Here is a 13,010-nt window from a genome sequence, read left to right as displayed (position 1 = left end):
TTAGGATTCAGATCCTTGAGCATTTTCAAAACACCTTCTACAGTTATATCTATATCGGTCGTTTTATTTACTTGCTGAATTTTGTCACTTTCAGAAAGATTTAATTCACAAAGTTGTTTAAGACTGACTGGTTTAGGTTTTGAGAAAGCAGATTCAAATTGTTTGTTTAGAATTGTTGCTTTATCATATGGTTTGGTATAAGTTTTACCTTCAGATTTTAAGGGTGCTACACCATGATTGTCTGTTTTTTTATGTTTCACAAAAGAATAGAACTTTTTGTTTTTACCAGTCTCTGAGTCATTAGAAAAGATTACCGATTCTAAATATTCCCAGTATGATTTGCGTATTTCTCTTTGAATGGTGGCTTTAAGAATAGTAAGTCGCTGTCTCATTTTGCTATAATGTTCTTTTCCTTTAGCGTTTTTACATTTAGTGTGTAGTTTATCTCTTTTATGTATCCTTTTGATGATCTTTTTTGTTACCCAGGGAAGATCACTTCTGGGTTTAGTCATTTTAGTTGGTATGTATTTACTTGATAGCTCATCGACTTTATTTTTAAATTTTTCCCACAGTATGTTTGGGTCATTAGATGAATGTTTAACAAAAACATTTTTAAAGTATTCATTGAGATCAGACTTGAATGAATCCCAGTTAGCTTTTTTAAATTGTTTGATTTCACGTTTTACTTGACGAGGTCTACCAGTTTTAATGTTCATTTCATGAAAGACTGTATTATGATCTGACGATCCAAGACTGGGTAATATTTTGGTAGAATGAACTTGAGAAGGTTGATTTGTCAAGAATAGATCAAGAACATTGTTTTCTCTTGTGGGTTCTTTTACTACCTGATCCAGGTTGAAATTTGTAAGATTTTCCAAAAATTGTTCATATAATGATTTAAATTTACAAGAATCCCTAACTGTACCAGACGTCCAATCTATATCAGGCATGTTTAAATCGCCTAGTATCCAAACTATACTATTTCTAGGTACATTCTGTAGAGAGTTCCACAGGGACAACAGGCTATTTTGATCATTTTCATGCGGTTTGTAAAATGCTGATAAGTAGATAGTTTTGACCCCTGGAATGTTTAATTTTGTCCATACTATGTTACAATCTGGATCAGTCTTTAAGTCAGGTTGTTCCTCACAAACAAATCTATTGGAAACAGCTAACATTACACCACCCCCTTTACCACTGGTTCTATCATCTCTAAAAACTTGAAATTGGTTATCTTCGGGAAAAATTTCAGAAGAAGAAATATCTGGTTTCAACCATGTTTCAGTGAACGCGATGACATCAGGTTTTATCTGGTCTAATAGAAGGTGAAATTCTGGAATTTTATTTCTTATAGATCTGCAATTTATATTCAAAATGGTTACACGTTCATCATTAACTTTTCCTGTGTTAACTTTATATGGGATACTGTTATCATTTGTTTTAGCTTTTTCACAAGGTTGTGGTATGGTTTTAGTATTTTTAGGCGTTGATGTAAATTTAGGTTTCATATGCTGGTATGATCTGTTTGGTGATTTAGTATGTTCCGAGATGTTTTTGGGATCTGATATGTGATGGTCAGGTGTGATATTAGAGGAATGCTGTTCTGTAACAGAAAAGCTGTTGGTATCTGCTAGAGTATTCAACGAGTCCATCAGACGTCCAGAATAGTTAGGGAGGCCACAGCGCAAACACAACCAGACAAGCCGAGAATCGGAGAGTTTTTCGTATGTGCTGCCTGTCCCTACCATGACGCATGGTACCATTGGTCACAATCCTGCAGTGATCCCACTCTGGTCCAGTGACTTCTTTGTGCAATAGCCACACAGGACAATCCTGGGTTCACATAGATGACTGCGGGCCTGGGTTGGACTAACATTTGAGGATTGATTTATCAGGAGAATGAATATGTATATCAGTGTAGTTTACTCTTGTGATGTTATCAGATGTGTCTGTTTCATAACTTTACTGAGGGAGACGATGCAGGATGATGTTTCGGTCCTGTTGTCATCGGACGTGAAAATATGTTCCTACTTGTGTTTTATTTTGGTCATAGTTTGAGTTTATGTAAGTTGACTTTATACAAGTCAAACATAAGATAATGGAGAATAAGTAGAGATGCATGTTTTGGAAATACACAAAAGACAAATCACATGAACAAGGTTTTAGACACAGATGATATGTTATCTTCACTCAGTGCCGCTGCCCACTGAGACTAAATGGTACACAAACAAATGAGCGGTATTAGTAATATGAAAGAGAAAGGGTGCAAAAAGGCATGCAATTGATAATATACCAAAAATTTGTTGGAACTTGAACCAAAAATTGGTAAAAATCAGCGAAAAATCACGTTGTTTACATTTTGGAAACAACGGAAGTAATTGAAGAGTACTCAGTGTACTAATATAATACTCGGATGGACTAGTATCCGGCCACACGGAAAACTCAGTTTTCCCTCAAGAAACTGGACAGGACTACCTGTTACAGACAGGAATACTAATTTTACCTGTTACCCAACAAATTTTAGGTGGTACAATAGTCTAAAGATGTGAATATAGAATATAATCGAGAAAAAAAAAGCTTGAAAAATTTCGTGACTGCCCCGACGCTCTGACGTACAAGCATATTAATGCTTTTAATTTATTTGAAATAGATGACCGGCGATCTGATTCATGTCCGTGAACAGACTGGTAAATACCAAACATGAGTGATTATTATTCTATTAAAGCAATATATTATGTGTTTTTGGTTTAAAATGATTATAAATATTAAAATACATGTACATACCAAAAATGTACTACATTCAAGCACTTTAATGACTGGTATTTATATAGAATACAATACGGGCCATCTGTTTTATACCAATGAACATAATTGAAGTCTCCGAGGAGCCAAATTATGCTATCCTTCGGGATTTTACTTAGTCTGTTACACCTGTCAGATCTATGTAGTAGGACCTATTGGGACCGCATAAAAATGGCATTTCCGAAATTATCATTGCGCATGCGTGTCACGAGCCGGGGAAAATGGCGGTTACCATGAATTGAAAAGTGTTCACAACAATTTTGATGCTGTTTTCCTGTCTAAGTATGTAAAAGATATGATCTTAGTTCGTTTTTTCTTTGAACCTATATATATACTGATCTTTCAGGCCAAAATTTGTTGCAAGTTACGCAGACATACTGAACTGAATAATGTTTGAAAATTTGATGCCTTGTGAATAAGCGGGTGGGGTATTTATGCATGGTTTTCTCACGAGGGAAACACTCATTTTTCATATAGGTTTGATAGAAATTTCTCTTTGAATCGATGTCGCCAATACACACCTATGTAGTGTTTCCTGCATGCCTTTTTAACATGGCCAGCGATTTTTTTCCTTCTTTATAAAGGTCCGGTAAATGGACCTTTTCCCAATTGAAAAAGGTATCTTTTTTCCCAATTCTCATTCCAAAATGACGCAGACAAACTGATTGTATCGTATAAATTTACAAAACGCCCGAGGCTGAGAACGAATATAACGAATATATCTGAGAACGAATATATCTGCCTCTAATAGGAGTTGACACTCCTATTAGAGGCAGAAGAAGTTCCTAACCCTAACAGGCAGATATAACTACAATACAGGTCACTTACTACCCAGATGGCCCTGGATTTCGGTGGATCAACATATTATGCAACTTGATATAATGGAGTCTGGTCGTGAAGCGATGCTGCTCGTCGGTGATTGGTCCTCCTGGCCATGTGATGGGAATCCTCCTCTCTGATTGGCTGGTTCTCCTGTGACCTCTTACAGTGACCTAACTAACCCTAACTACGTTCCCACTACACTCCCCCCCGTTCTATAAAGTTGGTTACCAGGGTCTGTGTGAGTCACACAGAAAAGAGATGGCCTGGGAGGCTATAGATGGGTTCCTCACAGAGACAGGCATAACAGGGATACCCTGCTTAATAATAATCATGGAGGTTTCACCAATAACGATTTTACATCTCGTGCAAAACAGACCAGAAATCAAGGACTTCTGAAATCATGGATGAGATTCCCCCATAGGAGATTGTCATTTAGAAGTGGTTGTTCCAAACATCTCTTTTAATAACTGGAATTAAGGTCATGGGATCCCCATACTGACCTAAGTTCATCATTTTCTGGGTAACCCAGATAAACATATTAAATTATTAAGGTCCTGGGATACCCAGGGGAAGAACTAATACCGATACTAATGCATACCAGGAACTACACATACTTACATCAGTTTATAACTTTAAGGTTATCCGGAAAGGCATAATAAATCATTAAGGTGCTGGGATACCCTGCGGAACAACTGTCTTATCAAAGTGTATCATGGGATACCCATACTGCAGTACACCAGGACATACCACAAAATTTACCTAGCAAAACATTCAGATCTGAGAACTCCCCAGTCATTGAAATACCTCATTTAAGATCATGGGACCCCCATATTGATCTTAAGAAGCAAAGCTGTCTAAAGTTTGGACCATTCTGCATTAAGGTTTAAAGAGACCCAATAGAATTTATAGTCTATGGAAATAGTTTAGCACTTGACAGTATCAGGACAAGTTATCCCAATGATAACCTGGGATGCCCACGAGGCTTGGGGTGGCACTGAGCAGATGGACAATTTCTACATCTAGAACAAGGATAAACCGGGATACCAGGAGGCTGGGGAGACCCCAAGAAGATGGGACAGTTTCTGCGTCTATTGAAGGACGAGGCATTGCCTCTACTGATCCGTATAGGAAAACGGATCTGAAGTAGGCGATCCGTGACCCGGAGTCCCTTTCCCCAGGCCCTTAGCCCAAGGATCTCTATTGCTAAGACCAGACCGGTCCTGTGACAGATCCCGGAATCCCCATCCCATCTGGAAGAGGTTTGTGCTACAGCCCAAAGGATGCTGTGGTTAAATAATGGCTGCACAGACTTTGGTCTCACACTAGGAATGTTAGCAGGTGATACCAAAATACAATCAGACCCACAAGTGAGACTCTGGCACACCATGCCCCTACAGTTCTGTCCATCTGAACAGGAGACCTGAACACATCCCAGAGACCCTACACCAAAAACCTCTCTTTCAGTATTTCCACAATGATGTGAAACTGTTGCGGCAGAGGCACTGAGGCCCTGACTGAACCTGTCAGAATTCAACATTATTACCCCGGACTGTGAACGGAAAGTGTAGAACAAACTTTCTCTTTCTATCTCTGAATGAAGGGGCGAGTAAAACGGATTCCCAGAAAAGGACACTATACTTTGTGACCAAGAGCAAGAATCGCTAAACCCATACTTGTTCCATAGTTGCTGCCCTGGAGAATAACATAATGTACAGGCACTCTGGTTAATTACCGGAAAAGGGAACCCTGAGGGAGGGGGTGGTACAGAGTACAATGACAAGGTTGCTGGTGGCGGCAACCCCCAAGCAAGTGAACCTTCATGGGCAAAGTCAGATAGGAATAAGCTAACTGTTGGTTCTCCAACGTGATAAGGCGGCAATTTCCCAGAATGATTGAAGTGCAATACCCTACCGAGCTCTTGATATTGAACATAGCTGCTAGTATCAGGTCCGCAAACCTTTGGAATACAATGGCCTCTGAGCTTTCCACCGGTGCCTTGACCTTTAGTAACAAGATTCCCTCCTATTCCCGATTCATCTATGACCTTACGTTCCCCAGATGCCACTAGAGGTCCAGATGACTTTGTATTGAACTGGGCTTTAGTTTGGCATAAGCTTGGCGAGGAGTTTAGTGGAAGACATTGGTCATGGCCTTCACCCCTAGAGTCTGAAGTCCCAGATTTGCTGTCAAAAGAGTTACTCTTGTAAAAACCAGTCTCCGAGTTGGGCAAATCTGATGTACCATTTTGCCTATTTCCTTTAGCCACCAGAGATACATCAATTTCACTTATGGGATATCTTATTGTAAGGCAGTTCCTATAATTATCTTCTTGAATTACCATTAAAATATACAGGCCAGTATTAAAAAGAGTCACAGTGTTGTGCTCAAGAACATTATTGGATAACTGCTCCCGAAAAGCCGTATCTTTGTTATTGTCACAATCTGCAGGGCACTCGGACACTGGAGCTAATTGAGTACCCATAGTGTTCAATTTGCACAGGGTTGTTGCAACCAGGGTATTTGCAATGTTCATGCTTTGGTGCAAAGCTAACTGGACATTAGGATCAGGAGAGAATACGGTTTCCGTATTGTTTAAATTGAACAAGGCCCTTGGGGGATAAGAAGATACTGTATCAGTATTAATGTGTAAATCACATGGGGTGCTAGAGCTGGGGATGAATGTAGCATCCATGTTGTCTATAGCACACATGGAACTAGGAGAAGTGTTACATACATTATGCGCCTTATTATACAGAGCGCTAGAGACAGGAGTGACTAGGGTAACCATACTTTCTGGGGCATCCAAAGATATGGTAAGTACGGTATCTGCTTTATGGTATAGGGCGCTAGCTTTTGTGGCTGATATGGTACCGGTGTCATTAATAGTGCACATGGCGTTGGAAGGAAAGGTAAGTACAGTATCCATAACACCATCCAATTCATATGGGGTGCTAGACTGGTGGTTTACTACGGTATCCGCATTGTCTATATTGCACGTGGCATTGGACAGAATGGTAGTTACAGTATTTGTATTACTGTCCATATTGCATTGGATGCTGGCATCCACATAGTCTATATTGCACCTGGATTTGGACAAAATGGTAGGTACAGTATTTGCATTACTGCCCATATTGCATTGGGTGCTGGCATTAAGGGTTAATACGGTAGCCGTATTTTCTAAATTACTGGGGGCGCTCAGAGAAAGGTTAAGTACGGTATCTGAACCAACACACATAGTGCGAAGATCATGAGTGGGTACAGTCTCTGATTGTGACTGGTCTCCTTCACTAATTAACTTGTTGGGAATCAGTAATTTAGTGGTGTCAGCAAAATTACTCCCACCATTATCTGATGCAGAGTTATCAAACTGGCTGCTGGTCAGTCTACTGCTCCTCTGCAGAAACTCATCACTGACTCCCTCAAGACTGGAATCTGGACTCAATAAAGAACTAACAACCCCAGAGCTAGTTGCCTGCTCTCCCCAAGGTTTCATACATGCTCCCCACACGAGAGCACTACTATCATTTTCCCCCACACTCTCCCCACTTCTAAAAGAGCTTGATGATTTGCATTCAGTAACTTGGGACAAATCCTGCTCTGCAAAGTCCAGAAAGTTAAAGAACTGTTCAAGGTCTTCATCTGATTTTATTGGAACCCGGGGGACACAAGACACACTACCCTGATCCTTACCGAGAGTATCACAGAACAAATCCCCCAATTCCTTTGAGGTACTTACCTCACACATTTCCAGGGAAATCTCGGATTTGGAGAAGTGTGAGGAGGCTTCCTCCCTTAGCACACTCTCCCTTAGGAGATTAATTTCTGACTTGAGGGCTCCTATGATTTGTTCAAGGTCATCATCTGATTTTAGTGGAACCAGGGGGACACATGACACACTACCCTGATCCTTAACTAGAGTATCACAGGACAAATCCCCCAATTCCGTTGAGGTACTTACCTCACACATTTCAGGGGAAATCTCAGATTTGGAGAAGTGTGAGGAGGCTTCCTCCCTTAGCACACACTCACTCAGGAGATTAATTTCTGACTTAAGGGCTCCTATGACTTCATCATCTTCCTTAAATTTCTTTAAACTAGACTCAACAATTTCGTCGGAGTAGTTCTTCCACCATGATGATTTGTCATTCAGGGACTTATTTTTATTTCTTAGAATTCGTGTACAAGTCATCAGATACTCCACACAAACACAATATATGTCGCATTTCTCTGTCAATGTATCTACTTTCTTTTGGAGGCGATCCCTCTGGTATTTTAGTTCTTGATTTTCACCCTCCAGAACTTGTATTCTCTGTGATAAACTTTCTTTACGTACTGGCGAATTGTAGGAACAGTTAGCCCCATGGGGAGTTACAGGAAAAGTCACGGGATACCCGACATGTGTTTCCGAGAGATACGGGAGGTTATTAGCATGACCTTGGCTCAAGACCTTTACCGGAGATGCAGCCGGCACTGGTGTCACAGGTGGCGTATCATAGGTCGTCTTACATGGTGTGTGGGGGACTACTGTTTTTGGTGAAGACCACCCATGCCCATCTTCTGCCGTCACGCCTAGTGTGTGAGGGGATACCACCTCAGGGGGAAAATATTCTAATTGTCTATTGGCTGTAATGCCTGGTGTGAACTGGGATAACGCCCTGGGGACCAATATCCAAACCCCCAATTGGCCCTCATGTCCGGTGTGTGAGGGGCTACCCCTCCCGGTGAAGGCCACCATATCCCCACATAGGCGGGTAACATCCCAATTGAGGCCCAGCCCCACCCAAGTTACCTGGGGATTTTGTATTGCTGCAAGGGGTACTTACTTTCTCAGCCATAACCTTAGATATAAAGTATAAAGCTGATATATCTGTTGTAAATTAAAATACTCTACGTTTTGCTATTTGTTTTCTTGAATTCTGAAAACCTCAATAACAGACAATATCCCTACACCCTCTCTAATTTTTATTCTTTTTGACCTTTGGTGTAACAGCAATAAGATATGTACAGGGAAGGATACCTTCCACAAATGAACCAAAAGAAACAGTACACAGTAACACTTACTATCTTTCTATCCTTGAATTGAATAGAATGGAATGAAATAACTTTTTGAATAATTTTGAAAAATTCCAAGTCACCGGTTGTTGTTGTTACCGGAACTTCCGGCGTAAAATGAAAGTACTTTCAGTTTGGCACGTTTTCCGTGCGCGAGGCCTAAACTTCTGAAAAATATGACAAAACACTTTCTTTTGTCGAAGAAAATTTAATCCACTAAAAGAATGTTCAAACTAAATCGATATAACCCCAAAAGAATAGTCGTTTGAGCCTTACGGCGATTTTCCCAGTTTTTTGACAGTCCGCAGGCTGTATAAACCGGGCTAAAAATTATAGAAATAACCCTTACTAATCTTACACAGGAATCCTGTTCAGAAAAAAACCTGGCCGAAGGGACAGTTCAAAGGCTTTCGCCTTCTACTACGTAACGGACAGGGACCTACTAGGGAATTTCCAGGCGAGATGTTCGCGATTACTTCTGACACCAATATAGCGAAAATGGCCTTCGCTATACAGGAGTTGACACTCCTATTAGAGGCAGAAGAAGTTCCTAACCCTAACAGGCAGATATAACTACAATACAGGTCACTTACTACCCAGATGGCCCTGGATTTCGGTGGATCAACATATTATGCAACTTGATATAATGGAGTCTGGTCGTGAAGCGATGCTGCTCGTCGGTGATTGGTCCTCCTGGCCATGTGATGGGAATCCTCCTCTCTGATTGGCTGGTTCTCCTGTGACCTCTTACAGTGACCTAACTAACCCTAACTACGTTCCCACTACAAAACCTTCATTCTGATGTAAAAGAATAAACCCCGCCCGCCGGTATAATTTCCGTAAAAAAGACGACCCAGTTTACCAGATAGTGTCAGGCATTCAGTTGACCCGAGTTCCAGGGTTTTGACCCACGAAAAAACAAAAAAAACTCGTATTTGACCCACACATTATGTGCCTCGTGCGTCGGCTTGACTCGCGGAAATTTTTTTGATGCGTCTTAAGTTCGAAAGTCCTGCCCCTTCAGGGTTCCCGCTGTCGGTCGCCAATGGCGCCAAATGCGACAAATTGTAATTTCTGGCACTAAAAATCTTCAATTGGCGAATTTCATTGGCGCCTACAAGATAATCGTCGATCTGATCTTTCTCAATGACGCAATTTAACGGATCATCTGATACACGAAGACAAAACACAACGTGTCAATATCGATTTACACCTCGGGGCATAATTTAAAACTTCGCCGAGTCACTAGAGCGTTCCTCCACGCAAGAACGATTATCAGTCAATCTGATTCGCCAAATTTAGCCCCGCAGAACAGGTTGCAATTTATCGGAAAAATCACAGGACCATTCTTTCAGCTGATCGGTGTTATTTGGACGCTTTGTAAACAATTTTACGCTGATAAAATGTAAAGAGGTTGCAGGAAAAAAACATTGTTGCAGCACAAACAAACAAATTAGTGGGATATTTTGCTGTTCAACAATCACAGTTATCTGTTTGTGACGATGTAGTGTCACCAATACTGGATGACATCTTTTGGAAGAATGCATATTGCCTTTCACACTTGGCATTCTTCTTGAGAATCTTTGCGCTTATTACAGAGTTATTGCCCTTGAAACGACAACATCTGTCGATAGTAAACATGTATCGTCTACAAAAGTAAGTATTATGCTAAGAAAATCAATAAAAATGATGCGAAGAGTATGCCAAAAATTAATGTGTTGTTTATCAGACAGACCTTAAAACTACAGATTTGTCTACTGCTCAAATTACCACACTAATACAACAGCTATATCTAACATTGTCTAGTCTAAGTGAAACCAATAGTAAAAATATAGAAATTTAAAGCAGTTTAACTTACAGTAAGGGTGTAAGAGGGTGGAATCATTAAGACAATGGTCAAAGTGATAATGAAACACACAACATAGTCATGTCTCAATCAGAGATACATGTTTTCTTGTGGAATATATTATATATATTTGTTTTCAGTGAGTAAATATAACTTTAATATATTTTTTTATAAAACTTATAAAAAAAAGTATTGCTAGTTAATTTATCCTGATATAAAAAAATCCGAATTTAGGTATTTTATGACGCATATTAAGCTCACCTGAGCACAAAGGTGAGCTTTTGTGATCACCCTGTGTCCGTCCTTCGTCAACAATTTGACTGTTAACACTCTAGAGGTCACAATTTTGGCCCAATCTTAATGAAACTTGGTCAGAATGTTACCCTCAATAAAATCTTGGACGAGTTCGATATTGGGTCATCTGGGGTTAAAAACTAGGTCACCAGGTCAGATCAAAGGAAAAGCTTGTTAACACTCTAGAGGTCGCAATTTTGGCCCAATCTTAATGAAACTTGGTCAGAATATTACTCTCAATAAAGTCTTGGACGAATTCGATATTGGGTCATCTGGGGTCAAAAACTAGGTCACCAGGTCAAATCAAAGGAAAAGCTTGTTAACACTCTAGAGGTCATAATTTCGGCCCAGTCTTAATGAAACTTGGTCAGAATATTACTCTCAATAAAATCTTGGACGAGTTCGATATTGGGTCATCTGGGGTCAAAAACTAGGTCACCAGGTTAAATCAAAGGAAAAGCTTATTAACACTCTAGAGGTCACAATTTTGGCCCAATCTTAATGGAACTTGGTCAGAGTGTTATCCCCAGTAAAATCTTGGACGAATTCAATATTGGGTCATCTGGGGTCAAAAACTAGGTCACCTGGTCAAATCAAAAGAAAAGCTTTTTAACACTGTAGAGGCCACATTTATGACTATATCTTCATGAATTTTGGTCAGAATGTTAATCTTGATAGTCTCAAGGTCCAGTTTGAATCTGGGTCATGTAGGATCAAAAACTAGGTCACCAGGTCAAATCTGAGGAAAAGCTAGTTAACACTGTAGAGGTCACATTTAAGACTATATCTTTATGAAATTTGGTCAGAATGTTGATCTTGATGATCTATAGGTCCAGTTCAAATCTTGGTCAGGTGGGGTCAAAAGCTAGGTCACAAAATCAAACCAAAGGAAAAGCTTGTTAACACTCTAGAGACCACATTTATGACTGTATCTTCCTGAAAGTTGGTCAGAATGTTAATTTTGATGATCTTTAGGTCAAATTCGAATCTGGGTCATGTGGGGTCAAAAACTAGGGCACCAGGTCAAATCAAAGGAAAAACTAGTTAACATTTTAGAGATCTCATTTATGACCATATCTTTATGAAACTTGGTCAATAGGTCAGGTGAGCGATATAGGGCCTTCATGGCCCTCTTGTTTCCCCAAAAGTATTTAGGCCCCAGTCCCATTCTCAAAATAGTGGAAAGAACACTGTTCTGTCTATAAGTCATCTAGATACTTATCAAGGTAAGAGCAAAAAAAAAAAGCAACCTTGTTGGTATACAATATCACATTTGGTTTGCTCTATGTTTTTGTGAGAGTTTCAAATCTGTTTAATTTCATAGTTTGGAGTCATATTTTGTTGATTTCATACAATTAACAAAATTGGAATCCAACAATGAGGATAAAATTTCCTTTAGTTTTGTAATGAAAAATGACAAAATAATGTCCCCCAAAACAAGCTGAAATCACAGAATTGTATACTACTATTGAAATTAAATGATGTTACAAATGTAACAATATATTTTAATTGTTAATTTGACCTGTGAATGGCTTTTTTTCATGTTTTAAAGGGTTAAAATGCGACCGGGGTTTGAGCCTCACCATGTCTCAGCTGTGAAACCATTTCAGCTGTCAACATTAGCATGTTTAGAAGATCAGCCGGCTGGTGCTTTTTCCGGAGTGTCAAAAGGTAAAACAGTTGTCGGTGGTTCTTTTGTAACTTCAGTGTCTGATGAAATGATATACTTTTAGCACATTTCTATGCTTGTAGGGTCAAGGGAATCTGTTGATTAGTAGCAAAGAGATACCAGAGAATTTGTTAATCGTGTTGAGTATAATATTTCTAGGATTATAGAGGTGGTTATTGGTATTTTAGGTGTTGCACACAATGTATGGTCACTTCTTGAAATTGCAACTAATAGACAGGGCAAATGCTAGGGAAAAGAATAGGCTGGACTTGTATCACGTTATTCTTTCTTCGCTTTATAGTTGCTGTAGCAGTGTTTCTCAAGGTGACAGTTGTATGCAGTTTTTGCTGCCAAATACTGTTTAAAAAGTAAACAGATGTTGAAATTTACAGGATAACTTTTCAAAGTCTGAAATTTGGGTTTTGATAATATGCTTAATTTTCATTTTTCTCAAACACTATCAACAGTGTATAAAGAGCACTATCAGCTTGACAGGAATCTTCTATTTGCAGCAAAGATTTATCA

General features: G+C 39.5%; 2 protein-coding genes across 2 annotated transcripts in view; one reads left to right on the top strand and one right to left on the bottom strand.

The window, feature by feature from the left end:
* Window positions 1–1,748, bottom strand: LOC128548207 (uncharacterized). Its single transcript, XM_053522658.1, has 2 exons — window positions 287–1,748; window positions 1–14 (listed from the first exon to the last, which is right to left on the bottom strand). Exons 1-2 carry the CDS (start codon window positions 1,746–1,748, stop codon window positions 1–3), a joined length of 1,476 nt encoding a protein of 491 aa, XP_053378633.1.
* A 1,267-nt stretch (window positions 1,749–3,015) lies between these two features.
* LOC123527003 (protein ELYS-like) overlaps window positions 3,016–13,010 on the top strand; it is a 49,238-nt gene continuing 39,243 nt past the window's right edge. The window contains exons 1-2 of the mRNA XM_053523623.1: window positions 3,016–3,084; window positions 12,369–12,487. Coding sequence (XP_053379598.1) covers window positions 12,376–12,487 — 112 coding nt within the window. The 5' untranslated portion in view covers window positions 3,016–3,084; window positions 12,369–12,375. The remainder of the gene's footprint in view (window positions 3,085–12,368; window positions 12,488–13,010) is intronic.

Source organism: Mercenaria mercenaria, chromosome 14 (genome assembly GCF_021730395.1).
Source record: "Mercenaria mercenaria strain notata chromosome 14, MADL_Memer_1, whole genome shotgun sequence".
In the NCBI taxonomy this organism is placed as follows: Eukaryota; Metazoa; Mollusca; class Bivalvia; order Venerida; family Veneridae; genus Mercenaria; species Mercenaria mercenaria.
This window is presented reverse-complemented; position numbering and strand designations above follow the sequence as displayed.

What these genes read in the sequence shown, in the direction of transcription:
- LOC128548207 (XM_053522658.1), bottom strand. Translation starts at nt 1,748, where the DNA reads ATGGTAGGGACAGGCAGCACATACGAAAAACTCTCCGATTCTCGGCTT.